The sequence below is a fragment of the Achroia grisella genome, unplaced genomic scaffold (genome assembly GCF_030625045.1).
Source record: "Achroia grisella isolate CSIRO2021 unplaced genomic scaffold, CSIRO_AGI_Agris_v1 utg862, whole genome shotgun sequence".
NCBI classification, from domain to species: Eukaryota; Metazoa; Arthropoda; class Insecta; order Lepidoptera; family Pyralidae; genus Achroia; species Achroia grisella.
Window position 1 is genome coordinate 2010860 of NW_026713046.1, and position 20215 is coordinate 2031074.

Below are 20215 nucleotides of genomic sequence, written 5' to 3' on the forward strand. Positions count from 1 at the left end.
AATGTAAACACACTGGCGGGATTAGATATTTACCGCGGCTTTGTCTACGCGAATAAATTCTCGGTAGAATATTCCCTGATAGAATACAAAATATAGTTTATTCTACTAGAATAGCGTAGCCAATAGAAAAAAAATAATATCGTTTGACTTTTCCCTGATTTTACACCTCTAAATAATATGAAATCTGTAGTCATTTTAGACTTTATCTCATTGCAAGATGATGTTCACAAATGTCAATTACATTTATTGTACGAATACAAAATCACAACTCTCGAACTTATATTAAGTAACTTTTCTATAACATTAAATTTATTAGGTTTCTATTTGTGTTTATTTTCTTTAAATGTGTTTTTATAGTAATTATTATGCTGTTTTTGTTTCTTTTTATTTCATGAACAAATTCCTTAATTGAAACTACGTGTCCCTCAAATCCTTTCTATTAATCGATCTCATCATGATAGCTCTTGATTATACCAGTATGCAACAGTCTAGAAGCCTCAACGGGATTAAAGTTAAAACTAGCGTCTATTCCATTTAAACTAGTGAGACTTGGCGTAGACGGGCGTAAGCTGAAATTGAGTAGTTTACAGCGCTATTCCATTTAACTATACATATCAGCTTGAGAATAAATAATTTAGATGTATACAACTTGTGTTGCATGTGTAACCCTTTTGACAACTTTTGATGAAGAGCATACTAGCTTAGCTACGCTTATGTGTCGATTGCACAACGTACTAGTGTCAATTGCAGCGTCAGTTTTAATTGGTATTATGTTAAACTCGTATTAATACTGTATATAAACTTGTAGTTTCAAATATGTAGTTTCAAATATGTATTAAAGAGACAATCTATTATATAACAATTTTAATGAAATAATCTTATTTCAAATTAATTTGATATACGCACTTTTGGATAGCATATGACTATTTCTATATTATTGAGATTATTTTAATATAGATTAGTCGTATATTCTTTCAAGAAGCGGCAATCGACTGTTTTATCATTAACTAACATACAAAATAATCTGTTTGCAGGCCTGGGCCGGCTGCACCCGTACGGCTCGGGCAGCGGCAGCGGATCTAGCAACGGCAGCGGCCGCCGGCGTGCGCGTAGCCGAGGCTTGTCCGACTCGCCCACTGCGCCCACCACACCGACGTCGGCGTCCGACAACGCGTCCGACGCCACGCTCACAGATTCTGAGTTGCCGCTCGCGAGAGACTCCACTCTTCTCGTGCAAAACGGTAATTGTTATATCAGCTATATCAAATATGTTAAAGAACAAGTTGGACTCGTGTCGTAACAATAGCTAAAAAGACTGAGAAGATTGTGAAAGGTGTCGACCACCGATAAGAGCACAGCTCTTAAATTATGAATGAATGAACAGTTTTATATTTGACACGGCCATTATTTATACGTGTAATTAGGAAAAATTACGGGATCTTACAACCTTTTATTTATTTTGAGTTCCCGATATTTCGGCAGCGTTTCTACCGCCACGATCACAAAAAATAAAGTGTAGCAGATAGATGGTAATTAAAATTTTAATTTAATAATTAAATCCTTTATGGGGTGTGCATTGATAGGTAGTTATATAAAAATATCTTTATCTTATATAGTATCTTTGTTGAAAGACTTAATAAATAACTGTAGATAATCGTCACACTGCAATCTAAGTCCAAACGTAAACCGACTAACAAAATAATGTAAATTTATACATATTATATTATGTATAAATTTACAAAATGAGGAATAGTATAGAATCTAATATTATTATAAACAAATATACATATAAGATTCCGTATTGTATTTCTATTTCTGTATATTTCAAAGTTTATATGTTCGAGAATATCATAACAAAATCCTTTCCAATTGATTTCTATTTGATAGCGTTAAAAGTTCACAAATAAATACACAAGTTAGTTCCAACGTCTCCAATAAAACCTCTTCCGATACAAATCGGCCTTGTAATTTTGATTCAATGCCATCGCCCTCTGAAATCGGAGTCTTTGTAGAAGTAACGTTTCCGATTTCGTATGTCAAAAGCTATCTAAGTTGTTTTTATACATTTGCCATTTATTTTGTTTCCCCGATTCAACAACGGCCTTTTAAGACCAATCGTTGTTACGATTTTCTCGATTGCTTTTGATGTTTTGATCATTATAAGTACAAGATTGTTTGGCAGAAATCTGTTAAACCTACTGATTTAATAATACAACATCGTTTAATCTCTGAAACAAAAATAACGTGAAATTACGAAATAGAAACGGGTCTAGAAATATATGAAGCAAAAATACTCATAATATATGATTTTATTATTTTAATTTATCCAAGATATCTTTCTGAATTAAAGTATATCAATAAGAGCGATTAGTAGACAAGATTTTTACTGAATGGGATAATAAAAGGTTTCAACTTTGCACACCACGTATTTAAAATTTGCAGGATACGCCAGCAAAAGTGTTTGCCGAAATGCAAAATGAAGCATGTGATTGCGCGGAATCGCATTACGGTTAAATCCTGGATATCCGTTCTAAAGCACCACTAGATGTGTTATTGCAGTATCGCTTTTATTGTCGCCTTCCCTGAATAACAATCCGAAGATATTCGGAAGTTTACGCCGGGTGTTTTCTAAATATTTGTTGTAGAGTGATTGAATCTATTAATTGATTTGTTATTAGTCGCGGCATTACGCTTTACATTGTTATTAAATTGTATATATATATTGTATGGTATAAAATATGGTAGGTCACGGTGATGGCAAAAACGAAGACTTTTAAAACAATTGGATTTATTTTCGACACATAAATTTTATAAGGTTAATTAGAGATAAGACGTGTGGTGTCGATCGCATCTAGGTACAGACTGCCTGGCGTCCGTTGCGTCGGTTATAAGTTTTTTTAAAAACGACTACGATACCGCACGCAGAGACAATAACATGGACAAACATCATTTTAATTATTTTGTTTTTTATGGCACAGAACGCGTCGCTTACATATGTATATATTATTGATTCAAAATTTGTTTGGTATTCTTGGCAACATAAAAAAACCTTTCTCCACTAGATCAGGCATTAATGACATTGTCTAGACTACTGTAAATATAAAATCGCATAATGTCGCGATATACATAAAAATTTATTACTTTTATTTGTGGAGCGTGCAATTTATACCGTCTAAGTTGTGGTACTACGTTATTAGTACTTTGCAAAGTTTCTTAATAACTATAAAATTAAATTTATTAAAAGCTATTACCGTTCTATTTAAATTTTTTGTAAGTACTTACTTAATAATATGTTAATTTTATGCTTTTATTTAGTGAATCTATGATAGAATAACATTAAACACGACCTAGAGAATCTTTTAGTAACAGAAGTTGTTGTAAAGATCTTGTTTTAATCCTCTACAAAGTAATCAGTAGTCCCTTCTAGAGAACTTGCAATCTTGCTTTTGGAGCAGCACGGTGACACAGAGGCCTCTTGCGGCGCTTTCGTAATGGATTTTTATCGTGTCGCACTCCATGAAAATTGAACAGGAAATCCTAGGGAATACCGCTTTAATTTGCCCACCATCAGATTCTATAATCGTCCTAGATTTCATTGAATGCAATTTAATTGAAATTCTCTTAGTGTGCTCCGATTGGAGTCGTTAGTGGGTCATTTGAATTTTATATTTCACTGGCATTTCGTCATGCTTCTTCGGTTTCAGTTATAAAATATATTAATCATAACTTTGACTAACTAACATTCATCAATATTTAAAACTAGCAAGCCGTGCGATTAATTATTGGTGCCTGTTATTAATGGTGTAACATAGCTTTTGAGTTGCAATTGAGGTTCGACGACGTATTAGATATTTGAATTTTTTTAGGTAGATCAATTTTAATATCGGTACGTTTAATATTAGTTATGAATAATTTCAATTTTTACTTTATGAGATAGAAGAGCAAACAAGGACCATTCAGAAGCGATATTTATTTTTGATATTTTTCAGAATATAAAGTAACATTCCAGTTATTACTGCACAAATAGGTTCAAAAAACATGAGCGGTTCACAAACGGCGTTTGAAAATTGCAAATTGTTCCCAGAAGTCATATTTACTTTCAACGGGTAACATTCTACGTGTTGCTTCAACAAAGCGATAGTTATAACTTGGCCTGCAAATTACAAACGAACATTTTCGATCCCACCGCGTGCTTTCAATGTTTTCAGTTGGTCCGAAAACTTTACCACCAAAATTTGGGTTCGATGTTTGTTTACATTCAGTTTTTGGGGTTCCCAATTTAAACTATCGCTGCTTTTATTTGTCGTTTAGGACGACATTTGTCGTTCCGCGGTCTGTTCTTCCTCGCCCTTTGTTTGCGGCTTTGAATTTATTTTGTGTTTTGGTTTTCCCAAATTTGGGATAATTTGTCGGGTATAATAGAAGTGCCGTTTAATCTTTAATTTGGGTCGTCCGATGTCAAAGACTTCATTTCGTGTAGCAGGACAATTAATACAAATTATGTCAATCTTTGATCTACCAAGTTATTTTAAATATTTGTTTTAATCATACTAAATAACAATTTTCAGTAGTAATATTGTCTGTATAGTAGATTTGTATTTTACTGACAGACTTATAGAAGGTTTTTTTTTATTTTTAGAATGATTTTCGTTGGTTCGTGCTTCCAGCTCTTTAACGGCTATATAGGCTATATGGAAAAAAATCATAATTTTTCCAAATAGCCTAAAATTATATTTTCCGTGTTTTAATTACAGTAACGAGAATGCATAAACTGTTTTATTTTAAGAAAACTTCTAGAAGTTTCTGTAAAATACAACTATTTCATATTTAATCAAAAATATTTAGGTTCATTTGTATTTTATGTTTCGGTCTAAGAATGAAGTCTACAGGAAAAAAACCAGTATGTAGTACACGGAGGAGAAGTTAAATTTAAATACATTTAACTTCTCCGTGTTCTTATATGTTTTAAAATATTCTATACTTAGCAATAAAGATACAATTCTATATTTAAAACTGAATCACTGAACATCCAATTTATTTAATTAAATTAAAAAGAAAATACCAACACAGGGTTCTAAATTTAAAACTGAACCATATCACAAATCGGCCTGGATGGTTGTCATAAACGCGCGACAAGTCGTAAAAGCGGGCTGCGCTGCCGAATGTGTTAAACAATTTGATACGCGGTAACAACGACATTTTTATGTCGCGATATTTCGGTAGGCCTCTGAGTGTCGCCTTTAATTGCAGCTATTAAACGCATGTTTGTGACGGATTGTCGAGGGATTAATAGTGTTCCTTTTTCGAAATAAGAACTTGCATTTATCCCTATCGCCCCTTGTGTTTAACAGTAAGATTGAAAGAGATGCATTCATTGGTGTCGTCCGTGGGACAATCATAATGAAAGCCGGAAATTCGTTAACGAATATGGCAGCGCTTCGTTAAATTTAATGCGTGTTTGTTTAATGAATGACTGCCGTTTTTAAATTTCCATATGTTGGCATGCTGTGTTTCGAATCATTTTCATCTATTTGGGATTTACATTATTAATTTATTTATGCCTTGTCGATCGATCGTTTTCTGTTACACTAATATTTGTTATCTAATTTTAGCTCTTTTATTCTAATCTTTGTTATTTTAAATATAACAGAATAATGTTCAGCAATATTAATATATTATACTTCCCATTACATAATTGCTGAAGTAATATAAGCTAAGATTTCACAACTTGTATTTTATGAAATTGAATTGTATTTAGCAAAACGTAAAACAGACAACCAAATGTTTGAACATTAATTACACATTATATTAATTGACATGTCGTGTTCAAAATATGAAATTATTGTTACATTTTCACTTAGCGTAATGAATAAACATATATCAACGTTATAAGACTCCGAGTCTTCTGATAAGAGACGTAATAAAAGAAATTTGATATTAAACATGGTACCATTAATGTCAACGTCGTATTCTTCGCCTCTTTCACTATTTTACACCCCGAAATTGCGGAATTAAGACTGCTGTATCCATCCATCAAGGGTATTCCGTGAAATTTCGTTCCCGGAAAGCACCCCTTAATCCTTAAGACGAATATCTCAAACTTACGAACCGAGCGGAATAATCGCGAGGTTGTGTCGAGAGAAAAAAAAATGTATAATTCGTCACTTAATCCGAACATCTAGGGGATTGGAGTCTAACAAATATCTAGTATTAAGGTGACAAACGAACCACGATGTTATTTTTTGATACTCGCCTCCACAGTTACAGAAGTTACGATGAAAACTGCCTAGTAACCATTATTACACGCATTACAAAACAAAGAAAAACAGGAGTATTTGTGAAAATAAAAATGTATATAACAAAAAGAAATACAAGGGAGGTTCGTTACAAACGACAATAGTAAAGGTTTTAACAGTACACTAAGCATGAGATCCAATGAAGACGAAGGAAACCCTAATGCGTAATGAACTGAAGGCCTTTACCACGCTCGTTTGACCACTGTACAAATTGAAAGCGGTAGCGACCGCAGTAATACAGAAATGGTCTTAGAATTGCGCCCTGGGGGATGCCCAGGCGTAACAACTCGAAACATGGATGCTTTCGTTTCCGCTTAGCTCCCACTCTTGTGACATTACTAATAAGTACAAACGCTTCTTATTTGAACCCGATACCTTCATACAGCAAACTCGGTTACAAAGCTACAACCTCCTTAGTTTGGTTGAAAGCACAAAGGAGTTTCGTATCAGTCCACCGACTCGGCAGACCCGAAAAAGTACGAGCCCTTTGAGCGACCAATCCTTTAATACTAATTGAATCATAATTTAGGAGACGAAAAGTTTCTTTTTATGTAAATCTTTTGCCCTCTAAAGGCTCAAAGCTCTGAGAAATGGAACCGTAATAATCTTCAGTTTGAAACGTCTGTGCTTAAAGAAAACCGTACAATCGGGATTAAAATTTATTTCGTTACAATTTGTATCTTCGCAATAATTTGCCTAATGATCTCGATATTATGATTGCTATATAAAATGTATTGTTTCGTTTTTTTAAAGCTTTACCGCTAAGTTTTTAATGTGGCTATATTTTTTAATATTGCTTTAATTTTTGTAACAGAAAGTCTAGAATTGAGAATAGTAAATTACATTCTTAATAGACTTTTATGGTTATTAGGTATTAAATTATTTTTTTCTTAATGTAAACTATCAATTTCATTTATCCTTTTTAAACGGAAAAATAAGATATGATTGAATAATATGGAAATAACAGGATACCTCAAAAATGTATGATTATTCGGAGATTACTCATTCACATTTCTAAAACAAATATAAAGTTTTGCTGAAACTGGTTACCAAATTTAATCTGGAACATAATAAGTTTTGTCTTTCTAAACATAATATGGATGTGATTTGGTTTCTCCCGACTTAATTTAAAAGAGCAAATATATCTATCCATAATTTCACATTATGTGAACCTATATCTACCGGAAATAGGCTTAGAACATTATCTGCGTTGGTACCTTACCTAGTTAAGTATCCAAGTAGCTTGCTGTGTCTGTCGAAGGACGCGGATTAGGCAGTGAAATTACAGGACAAGATGCACAATATCTTAGTCTTCGGATCCTGCATTGCATGAGTGCTAACACGGATGTCACATGATAACGTGATGTCCGTCATTGTATGTCAATCCAATTACTTTAAAAAAGTATAACTCACCTTGTACCTTGTTTTGCAAGTTCTGCTCCAGTATGATGGATGAGATAAAACCTTCAGGAACAGTAACGCAATATATTACAATATATTTTATTTTATTGCCGTTTTCCATTAAGCAAGTCATTTTGCTTCCCATTCCCCTATTGTATTGGTATATAAAAAGACGATTGGGATATATTAAAAACGATCTATCTTAACATTCTTTCACTTTCAGTGCCCATTTATTCTAATATGTAATATGAAGACCTCCCGTACTCCTATCGTCAAATATAACCCTTCAGCAATGGAGAGCGAAATCAAAAAACAATTTGCCATCTCCCACACGACTCGCCGATAAATCTCTTGCACAATTTCCGAAATTTTTCTATCTGCAAGATTTACAGCGCGCGGTTCATCTCGGTAGAAAATCGCACCTCCAATCCCATTATCGATCCCTATAAGTACAATTTGCGCGTTGCGCTGGCGAGCGCGAGCAATTTTCAAACTTAAATGAAAATATCGGGAAGGCAGAAAGGCTACAACAGGGAGGCAGCGTCTTTAGCAACTTGTCGATAGTTCGCATCCGTTCGGTGTCGGGCGCAGGCAGCATTCGTCCCGAAACCTCCTTTGTCTCAAGTTGTTTCCCCAGAATATACTTTGGCTTTACTCTAAATTTTGTCTTTGATGATATTTACCGTGACGAGTCCTTTGAAACATAATTTGTTTCGTCATTACGAACTGGATTCCCGTGTTTATCAGTCGTTGTTTAGAAAATAACAATTTTAGAATTGTTATAATGCTGAATTTGTTATTAAAACCGCCGTTTGTTTTTGGTATTACATTTATTGGGCTTCTGGTTAAATTTTTTTTTTTTTTCTCTTTATTTTAAATTTATAAAAACATATAAATATACAAATAAAATATTTTTTAATTTGGCTGGCGGGTCACCAATTGTTGATAGAAGGAGAATGAAGGCAGATCAATCAGACCGTCTTAGCCTAATCATCCGAAATACCATGATAATAATTATATTAATAACAACAGGCTAAGCCGAACATGTGTTGTGGTACTAGACAACTAATAGACGTACTTGTTTTTTTTGTAAATACAGACATATTTACCGCTACCCCACAGAGGCGATCAAAACGATTAGGAAATTAACTTGTAGTACGTTTTAAGCAATGGAGTCTCTAGGAATTACTACGTCCATTTTTTTAATTTTATCGTAAGATGAAATTAAAATCGAAAATATTTTATGAAATGAATACGATGAATGTCCTGAATACGATCTGTTCAAATACAACTGCTTCAGAAGTATAAATAATATATACGGAAATGTAAAAGAACTGTCTATGAAACTATCAGTCAAATAATCCTTCGATAATCCCAGAAAAGGGATCAAAAGTATTGAATGAAATCTCTACTGTTGGATGCAAAATCTATTTGATCCTATAAGTCGAGGAGTAACGTACGAGGAATCGAACCCGCGACCATCGATAGTAAAACCTGCCTGTCAAAGTTACCCACGCATACTTAGACAAATATACACACGTAGCAACTTTACACGAAAACTCCCTTTAATACTGTTTTATATTTATTGTCATTTTTTATTATTCTCCTGCAGACTCAGTAGTTGATATTTCATAATTTTAATATATCGTCACGTTCATATCATTTCGTAATATATAAATTTTACAGTCAAAATTTCACCGTTGAGGTGTTTTATGTCGGCGACATCTTTCTACTGGTTTTATGGCCTAATACTTTACCTTTTCCAGCACTTTTTATGCGTCTCAAATATATTCATGTCGTCGTAGATTCAATTCGGAACTATTATTAAAAATGAGCATTTTGCAAAACCTTTTTGGACACGTTTCTATGTGTAGAACAATTTTTACCTCGACCTTATTGATTTCAATATTATTGGCTACATTAAACTTAGGCATACTGGGAGTAATTTTGTTACTTTTTTATTTATTTAACGTCAATACACACAATGCAAAAAGTTGTTGTTGTTGGCTTAACATTATATTTTTTTTTATTTTTACTTAATTTCATAGTTTACAATCTCATCTTACACCCAAAAGGTAGGACTTCCAATCTGCCAAATACATTACTTGACACCTTGCGTTATCTACCATTATATATGATTGTTACTGTAGTATGTTAATCTGTTATTTTGATGCAATAAATTTGATTTTATTTGATTATACAAAGTCTAAAGTTGTATACCAAATTGTATAAATATTAATACAAATCGTTAACTGCAAACTTAATATTTCTATTGAGTTGTTTATTGTTAAGTAAACTTCCAGCGGCATTTATTATATCCAACAAAAGCTAGATATCTAACTCGAATCAGAATATGGTTAGTAACATAGTATTATTAGAACCGTACACATAAAGTTAACCAATTGTGCTCTGACTACATTAAATATTGAATCTATTGCTGACGTTAGAAGGTTCAATATTCAATAGCCGATATCGGTAGCACAACGAAACTATGTTAAACCTTTATACTCGTTCAGGAATCTAAAAGATATTGAATGCCTGATCTTTAAACTGAGATACGTTCTATGTATGATAGAAAAACGGACAATACTGATGTGCCCACACTTGTAATATTTCTGTCGACACTTGAGATTCTTCCATTAGTTTACATCTAGTCTCCACTAACATAGATTTAAGTTAAGTGTAAAATCAGTCTACGTCCCGACTTCGCGTCGACTGTACACGTTACTAATAAACGATGTAGCACAATACCAATAAATATTAACTATAATAAATCGTACAATCATTTTACCGGTTTACTCACTACCTACATACAACAATAAATAATATATTATGTAGCGACACCTCATCACAACATATATAACGCTACAGTGATGAGGATAACCACTGCGCTACACTGGTAATACAAGATGTGTTCTTAAAAATAGTATCTTACATAGATTACATAAGTTTTTTGTTACAAAACTTGTGTAGTGTATATAATTAAGATAGTAAACTGTATTGATAAAAAAGGAATCATCTAAATCGATTTAGAATTTAGTACAAATATTACCTGATCCTAAAATAAAATAGCTTTATATTCTTATATTTAAGTTTACATACATTACATAAGTTTTTTTGTTACAAAACTTGTGTAGTGTATATAAGCAAGATAGTAAACTGTATCGATTACAAAAGGAAGCATCGAAATCGGTTTAGAATTTACTGAAATATTACCTGATCCTAAAATAAAATAGCTTTATATTCTTATATTTAAGATTAGAGTCTGATTAGAGATGTCTTTTTTTCTAATTTTGATTGACTATACTTCTTGCGCATCCTCAATAAATCTTCTCTGATTCTTTTGTTTATTATAAAAATAAAAAATAATGAAAATTTTATCTTTGTAAATATCAAACATTACAATACTTTTAACTGAGGCGCGACTTTCAATCTACAATGCTAAGCTGGCCTGGTATCGAATTATTTTTCGAGATTTCCTTCCCTTGCATCATTTTAACTTGATTTCTTACCCCAATTACTTTTTATGTTATCCTTAGTCCAGAGAGTGATGACATAGTGGCCGCGGTGGTCTAGCAGTTTAGCACACCACTTCTGATGGACACGGGTTCGATTCCTCGCACGGTACAAACAGTTGTATTCATGAGTATGATTGTTTGGATCAGTCTGGGTGTTTTCTATGTATACGATGTATATATTTACAAGAAAAAGTATCAATAAATGTATAGCAGTTGTCTAGTACCCATAACACAAGTTCTGTTTACCGTAGGACTAGATAGCGCTGTGTAAATTGTCAAGGGACATTACTATATACAGATATAAAACTTTACAAAGGTTTCGATTAAACTCAAAAGAGCTCGCAGATATCGAAACTAATAGCTTTGAATTAACATAAAATTCAATACAAACTGAACTTTTCTACTTGCGACGTCGCTAATGCAAATATATTTTATGTATGGAAGGGTTAGTGGGGGTTGGGGCGGAGGGGTATGTACCTACTGTAAATGCAATAAATAATAGTTTTACAAAAGAGTTTCGATACCGCACAACAAAGGGACGAAGAGATATAAACGAAAGTGGCAATTTCGACACCCTGTATGAAATTTCCTTGTCTTGAGTATAATGATATCCCCTCCTGCGGTTTTTTGAGCCTAACTCCCCCGACTTAAAGCCCATTTTTCTACGGCAATAGGAATCGGCAAGGAGGTATTCTTAACTCAGATACCGTGTACATTTTTTTCAAGGGTGGGTTCAAAGTTTCTGAGGGCTGTATATCGTTTAAGTGAGAGTGCGTTCTGTAACTTTGCGGATTAGCAGCTGAATTGTGGTGGCAATGTGATGACACATGTCATTCATATAAGTATGAAGATTTCGCTCTGAGAATATTTCAACTGTGAAAATGAATATATGTATTTTTGTTTGAAACACGGATTGACCGATGTGGACACCAAATTCCCCATATAGTTTAGCCCTTTTAGTTCTTGCATAGTGGTTTACAGCAAAATTATTGGTTTTAGGATATGCTTCGTAAGGGAGGGATTTCCCTTGGTCACGACGTAACTTGAAAGTGACTTAACGATTTTACTCATCTTTTTTATTGTTTTGTATATAGGCTTTCATATTTTTTTTAAAATTGTTTAAAATAAAATAAAATGGAATGTAACTAGAAAACTTAAATACTATTTAAACTTCCAACTTATGACAGGAGAATGAAATTAAATTATATGAAAACCCTTTATTTTTCCATCATAGAAAATACAGTTCCATAAATTAATAATAATATCTCAGGTCAACTGACACTATGCCATCTGGTCCCAACCGAAACAGACCTTGTGTATTTCTACCCAACAAGTAATCTATTAGTAACTGATAAACCTATCTTACCAAATGTTTAAATGTCATTTTTAGACGTATATCCATTTATCCTTCCAAATCCTGTTGTAAAATTCAATTCCCATTCCCATAAAAGACCTATTAACTTTTTTCTAAGCGGTACTTTACAACAATTTCCTATTGAATCAACGTTTATTACTTTATGAATACATCAAATGGAATTCTATTAAACTTGTCCTTTACATACACAAAAATAGCACCAAAAAAGCGATAACAACCAAATCAAATTCAATTCACACAGTACCCTGTAGCTCTAGTGAAAATTCCTGTAAAGAAGAAGTTGTTAACAAAAATACGCCGGGCCCCGCACTGCCTGCGGGCCCCTGATAAGGCGAGGGATCCGTAGTGTACACCCACCCAGGAACCGCTTTTGCAACGGTGCAAGCGATAAGAATTATCGGATAGTGAAACTTTTTTCACTGAACAACATTGCACTCAAGTAGATTTCCTCTTGAAATACCATTATTGTATTTATATATACAAATATATTTATAAGTAATTATTCTCTGTTACTGTATATCTCTAATACAAATAAAAGTATATTCTGTATATCTTGTATTCTTCATATAGCATATATTGAAAACCTGTAGATCTATTTCGAATGTAGACCTGTAGAGTCTACATGTACCAAGTATAATTTCAAATACATTTATTATTTGTAACTTGTTTTTACCAATTTTTGTTCACCTGTTTTTAATATACTACGTAGGTATCAAACAAGTATACGGCCCATCTGATGGTAAGCGATTACAGTAGTGTAATCGAAATAATTCTATTGGTCCACATAAATAATACCTTATGTCAAATGCTAACTGTATACAAAATTTTATAATGATTCATTAATCTATAAAGGTAGAACCGTATACAGAATAATATAAGCATATTTGCCCATAATAAATACAAATGTTTGTAATGTGCGGGATTGAGCCCACAACCATCTTAAAGGAATTCACTCTACTAAACCACTACACTATCGATCGGGATCGTCATATCTGAATTATTCTGTAACTCGCTTGTCGTTTAACACTTGTCCCACACCCCAATAAGTATTTACAACCTGTTAGCGGAATACCTAAAGATTTTCAACTCGGATGATGGTGTTTTCAAAGAAAACGTGTATTGATGAGTTAATTAAGCACCGTATTTCGAGTTCCAGCCCGATATAGAGCTGGGTTTTATATAAAATTCAAGCAAATTTCAATATTACCGAAATTATGAGTGCTGAAATATGAACAGTGTAACCTGTGGGCTAATTATGTAACACAATATGAAATTGTTTCTGTTGAAGTTGTGATGCAATATAAAATCATTTCAATTTAAAAAATACGATCCTGGTTTGACTCATAAAAGTACGGTACTTGTTACTGGAGCGGGAACACAACTACTATTTTAATAAAAACCAAATACTAGTAAAAATGTGAATTCTTCCCAAAAGGGCTCACAGCAAGAAGTAACAAAACAATATATGGTTAGTCAAAAGTGACGTATAAAAAATAGAGCTTATAAAAAGAATGGTAGACAAACTGCCAGTAACAGTACTTATACATTAGTTGAAATAATTCGACTGAATCTTGGTTATCGTTAAATCTTTAGGTTAATCAGCACTGTTGTACTATCCGTACATATATTTAAAATTTCTTCTTTATAGTGAGTACTAACAGACCGCCGCAATTTTTTTTAAAAATAATATACTTATATGTCATGTAACTCGCCGCTTGCTTTTGGTAAAAATATTATTTACCTATTATAGTATATCCATTTTTTTAATCGTTCACGTCCCATGTAACTAGTTAATAAAATAGCTTTGTATAGGTAAGTATTTGTTGAGGTAATCCATTATAACGAAAAAAAAAATGTATTCTTAATATTTTTTGTTACATTTAATGTTCGTTGCAGTTTCATCATCATTTTCAGAAAAAAGAGCTAGATGGTAGATTATACAGCTTTTCAAAAATAATTGATTAAATAATTGAGTATATTTGAATAAAGATTCTTTTGAATAAAAGCTAAAATAAAGTGCATGGAAATTAAAACGTCTGGTAAATATATGTATTATAAATAAATCTGAAAAGATTATTCAAAAGTACCAGAAACATCATTCACATCCTACGGGATTCTGGGTTACCATGTTCAAAAACATAATTTGTCCATACATAATTCATACACCAATAAATAAATCCCTGGAGATATACTTTTTTGAGATTCCATTAAAACTCATTGAGTACATTCCTTACACTTTTAACTTTTTTTTCTTTGAACAAAAGAATACCCCAAGCCCATGAAATTGAGTTAATCTTGCTACTTTTATATGAAAGTGTATTCTAAAAAGCGTAGTATAAAAAAAGGCAAGAAAACAAGAAAATTAGATTACAACCGGTTACCTTCGAATATTTCCAACTTTTGTAGGAATAATATACTCGTAATCTACTATCTCGTTGATCTAGCTGTTTAACGTACTTTCCGATAGTTGTAGGTTCAATCCCTGCACAACACAAACATTTTTATTCATGACTATGTGTTATATAACTGTATATTTTACAAAGTATTTTTACATTAATATTTATTTAAAATACATAATAAGAACTATCGATTTTTTTATTTAATATTATTTAATCTGAAAAGATTTAATATAAAGTAACTATAGTTCTAATCCAGCTGTTGTTTGTTTACTTGTAAACAAAATAACAATAATAATAATAATTGACTCACACAATCTAGACTTAAGACTAGATAACTTGTGACATTTTTTTTCTTTTCGTAAATACATAGATATTATCATCATCAAACAATCATACTCATGAATACAAATGTTTGTGCCGTGCGAGGCCACCATCGGACGTAAAGCGTGTGTGAAATATCAGATGACTGCAAGAATTTGTCACGATTCCACCTTGTGTTAATCATTCATTATAAAAACCAAGACTGTAATCATTCATTATGTCAAGTGTCAAGGATATATCTCTGGAATTACTAGAAAATATATTTAAAAAAAAATCATTATTTGGTTAACACAATTTTCACTTACTTAAATAAAGTTGTCAAAGATTCCTTTTAAACGTAAAAATGCCTATACCACCAGTCTCCACAATTAGGAAACAAATGTAGGTATGTTATTATTGACTTTTTTGAAGTCGGCTAAATGTACACACCCCTATAGAAGTCACGTGTCAGCCAACTCATTACACATTGTCACAAGTGCAATGCATGCGAGTGACAGATGCATACAGCGAATTACATTGAAGAGTGAACTGTGAATTCGTTTTATTTTGCACTAGCTACCCAACCCGTCTTTGTATGGTATGGTTGCCGACCTAAAAACAGTTAACCTTGTTATTGGCATGTTGTCTAATATATATGTAGTTATATATTATATTTTACTCACTGTTATGAGCCTAGATTTATATATTTATTTATATAAAGATATCTGCAGTATACCAGCGTCGTGGCGCCCCGTCACAGCATATGCTGAGCGGAGACCTACTTAGTACCATATTTAGATCTAAATTGTTTTTTTGAAACCATTTTTTTTGTTGTGTATTTTATTTTATTATCTGATCAAATAAACATATTATTTTTATTCTTTTTGTAAAAATAAATATTTTGATATACTGTTTTCATGTCAACACCATATAGTTTCAAACTAATCAAACCTTTGGGGTGCTAGACGACTGATATTTTTTGTCAATACGTACGTAATATACAAACCACCCATATGAATACAAAAAAAATCTTAAACATAAAGAAAAATGTTTGTACCGTGTGACGAATAGAACACGCGACCATCGGAACAAAAGACGTGTGCTAAACCGCTAGACGACCGAGGCATATCTATTATATGTATTCCCTCGATAACGTTAAAAAGTCAGCATGCGGTTATCTGATTTACGCCATAGTAAAAGATATCAATAGAAAAAACAACCCCCTTCGATCGATCCCCCGTCGAATTCAAACGGGGATCGATATTACGACGGCCTGAGCCGAGGTTCGAAACCCTAGCGGTGCCCTCAGACTAAAGTCGTATCCGTCAGGCAGGAGTTGGCCTTCAGCCGCTCCGTAAGTCCTTCCGCGGGTTTGGTGCCATCTGCACTTGCCCCCTAACGTCCGGTGAAGCTGTAAAGGCCAGCTGCGGCCAACAGCATTAGAGTAGTCCGAAAAAAAAAAGAAATAACAATGAAATTGTAACCCGAAAACTACAGTGTACCAAACTAGAAACAAATACATTTCGCGCATACAAATTACTTCGCCGCGGGTGCCCAATCCTATCCCATTACAATGAGAACAACATAAAAGTTAGCATGAGAATATGACAAAGTACTCGGAAACTGTGGGGAGATATGCAAGAGTGATAGCTCCAATTTTATTGTCGAACTAACTCGTACCCGCGATTTCATCTGCTTGGAATTAAAAGAAACAAAATTCCTAAAATAAACCCAGCCTATATCTTAGTCCGTGTGAAATTACACAATAATTAAAATTCTAAACTGAAACTCGCGTTAATTCTTATTCTGCATGGAAATAGGCAAGAGGTAAAATTTCTAAAATAAAAGTAGCCTGAGTTACTCTATATAATATTAGCTAACTGCGAGTAAAATTCGTGACAAAATCGGTTCAGCCGTTTCAGAGATTAGCAAGAACAAACCGACAGACAATAGTTTATAAAACTAATGTATGGTTGTAAATGATGTTTGAAATTACAGACTCTTCAATTGTATTTCTTAGCATAGACTAACTTTTGTCCAGGATTTTGTTTCCGTGTTATCCCATTATAGTTGATTTATAAGAAAACCCATATCCTTTTCCCGTGGAGCTCCCGTATTAGATATCCGAATGGGTATATAAAACCCATTTTATGGGACAACAAATGGGTTACTTCTCCTACAGGTCAAAATCTGAATAAGAGTAACTCCAGTATCAGGAAATAGACTTTTAAATTAATTCTTGAATATTTGCGGCAGAATAGTCCTATATACATATATATTTATGTATAATTTATACAAAAATATATGATATATAATCTATATAATTTATACAAAGCAATAAGTATTAATTAAGTATTTCCGTCAGTTATTGTGTATCCGTAAACAGAAATACAATTATAAATGCAATTTTGTAATAAATACAAACAAATCTGTTTATCAATTTTCTAATAAATAGACTAATTTATTTCTACTTTTATTGATAACGATATATGACTAAAAGAATAGAATAGAAAATTATTTATTCCAATGAACTTACATTGAAGCACTTTTGAATAGTCATAATTTATTTTCTTTAATCTATCACGCATTCGAAAAGCTGTCTCATTATAAGATGAGCAGGCAAGAAATTTGCGTGTTTCTCTTTTAAAATTAGAGTACTTACAAAAATCTAAATATATATAACTCAAAGGTGACTGACATAGTGATCTATCAACGCACAGCCCAAACCACTGGACGGATCGGGCTGAAATTTGGCATGCAGGTAGATGTTATGACGTAGCCATCTGCTAAGAAAGGATTTTGATTAAATCTACCCCCAAGGGGATAAAATAAGGGATGAAACTTTGTATGACACTTTGTCAATTTTAAACCGATCGGACTGAGACTTTGCATGCATAAAGCTACTATGCCGTAGGCATCCCCTAAGAAAGGATTTTGATAAATTCCACCCCTAAGGGGATAAATTAACGCGAGCGAAGCCGCGGACAAAAGCTAGTATAAAAATAAACTGTAAACATATGTAATAACATCTGTGACGTCATAAAACAATATGGCTGAACTCTCTAGAAATTATGTACGTAGTTATGTTACAAATTTAATTATTCGACTTGTTACTTAACTGTAGTCTGAATCAATATGGAATGCTAGAGAGTGAACAGAAAACCTCTAGAATCTGGAACGAGGAAACTTTCGACAATGGAAATGAAATTATCCAACTTGCTTCTTCAGTGAAGCGGGAAACAAAACAACGAGCATGCACCGACTCGAATAGTTTTAAGACTAGTATTCATGAATAGTTGTAAATATCTCAATATATATAACTCAAAGGTGACTGACTAACATAGTGATCTATCAACGCACAGCCCAAACCACTGGACGGATCGGGTTGAAATTTGGCATGCAGGTAGATGTTATGACGCAGGCATCCTTAAGAAAGGATTGTGATTGATTCTGCCTCCAAAGAGATAAAATAGGGGATGAAAGTTTGTATGAAACTTTGTCAATTTTAAACCGATCGGGCTGAGATTTTGCACGCATAAAGCTACTATGACATATGCATCCCCTAAGAAAGGTTTTTGATAAATTCTACCCCTAAGGGGATATATTAGCGCGAGCGAAGCCGGCGGCAAAAGCTAGTATGTTATAAAAGTACTGGATATTAAGCTATCATGTATTCTGTAGTCCTATGCTAAGCAGAGCTTGTGTTATGGGTACTAAACAACTAAACAGTAAAGTAACTAACTAACTAGATAGTAAAGCGGTGTGCTAAACCACTAGATCACTGAGGCTGTCAGAACAAATTATTTGAAAACTATATCAAGTAATGTACAGACTCTAGACATCGTCATTGCCTTGCCGTTATCCCATTATTTGAGGTCGGCTCAGTTACGCCGTCCTCTTCCACTGATCTCTATAGACCGTCATATCTGAACATACTCTCCTTTTATACATGTCATCTTTCACACGATACATTCCTATATATTTCTGTCGTCCTCTCAAATTCAAATTCAACTTATATAAATCATTTATGGCCGCTTATGAACGTAAAATTTTTTATATTGTAGTTTTGTCTCTACTGTCCAGTTTAGTATATAGATCCAATTGAGAAGAACTGGCAAGAAACTCAATTTTCTCAACTCAACTCAACCCTTTCCATATCCATATTGATGTTATATACTTTCTATGTACATACTCTAGACGTGATTCCTAAAACTACATTAATAAGACGAAAGATTTTAGTTAATACATATTGTGCAATATTTTTTTTATATATGTTCCTATACGATATTCGTATCATTACAGCACAATACAGTGTATCGTTACATCAAAAATAGACTTAAATTACATAGTATAAATTAAAATCACTGTCACTCTCTGTCCGTCCCTATGTATGCTTAAATCTTTAAAACTACGCACGAATTTTAATGCAGTTTTCAACAGTAGATATAGTGATTCAAGAGGAAGGTTCATATTTATAATACATGTAAACCCATGCGAAGCCGGGACGATTAGCTAGTAACAAATAAATTAATAAATCTGACACCGTAACTAGGAACTGAGAGAAAGTGAAATCTTATGACATATTTGACCATTTATTCCAATCTGTATAAAAGAGTCACATTCATATCAACTCCATACAAATTTAGTAATAACGATCTTATTTATGGCAGTAACTAGTAAATCGAATATGTTAGGGTTAATCACTTTCGTATTAATTCGGTTAGCTATCGGTGTCTGTTAATAAAGAGTTATTAATATAGTTAAATGGATTTTAACACGAATTTTATGGTAAATAAAGTATTTACCTCTGTTGACGTTTCGACTAGGTTGCACTAGCTGAGGTCGCGAGCTGACTATAAATACCTTTATTTACCATAAAATTATTTATGCTAAAACTTGTTTAACTGTGTATATGTTATTAATAAT

At 33.0% G+C, this 20215-nt stretch overlaps 2 protein-coding genes across 2 annotated transcripts in view; one reads left to right on the forward strand and one right to left on the reverse strand.

The window, feature by feature from the left end:
• LOC131852820 (protein yippee-like 5) overlaps nt 1-20215 on the reverse strand; it is a 519555-nt gene that overhangs the window by 191794 nt on the left and 307546 nt on the right. The window lies entirely within an intron of this gene.
• Nucleotides 1-20215, forward strand: part of LOC131852774 (teneurin-m) — a 344172-nt gene that overhangs the window by 104659 nt on the left and 219298 nt on the right. The window contains exon 3 of the mRNA XM_059203497.1: nt 1035-1241. Coding sequence (XP_059059480.1) covers nt 1035-1241 — 207 coding nt within the window. The remainder of the gene's footprint in view (nt 1-1034; nt 1242-20215) is intronic.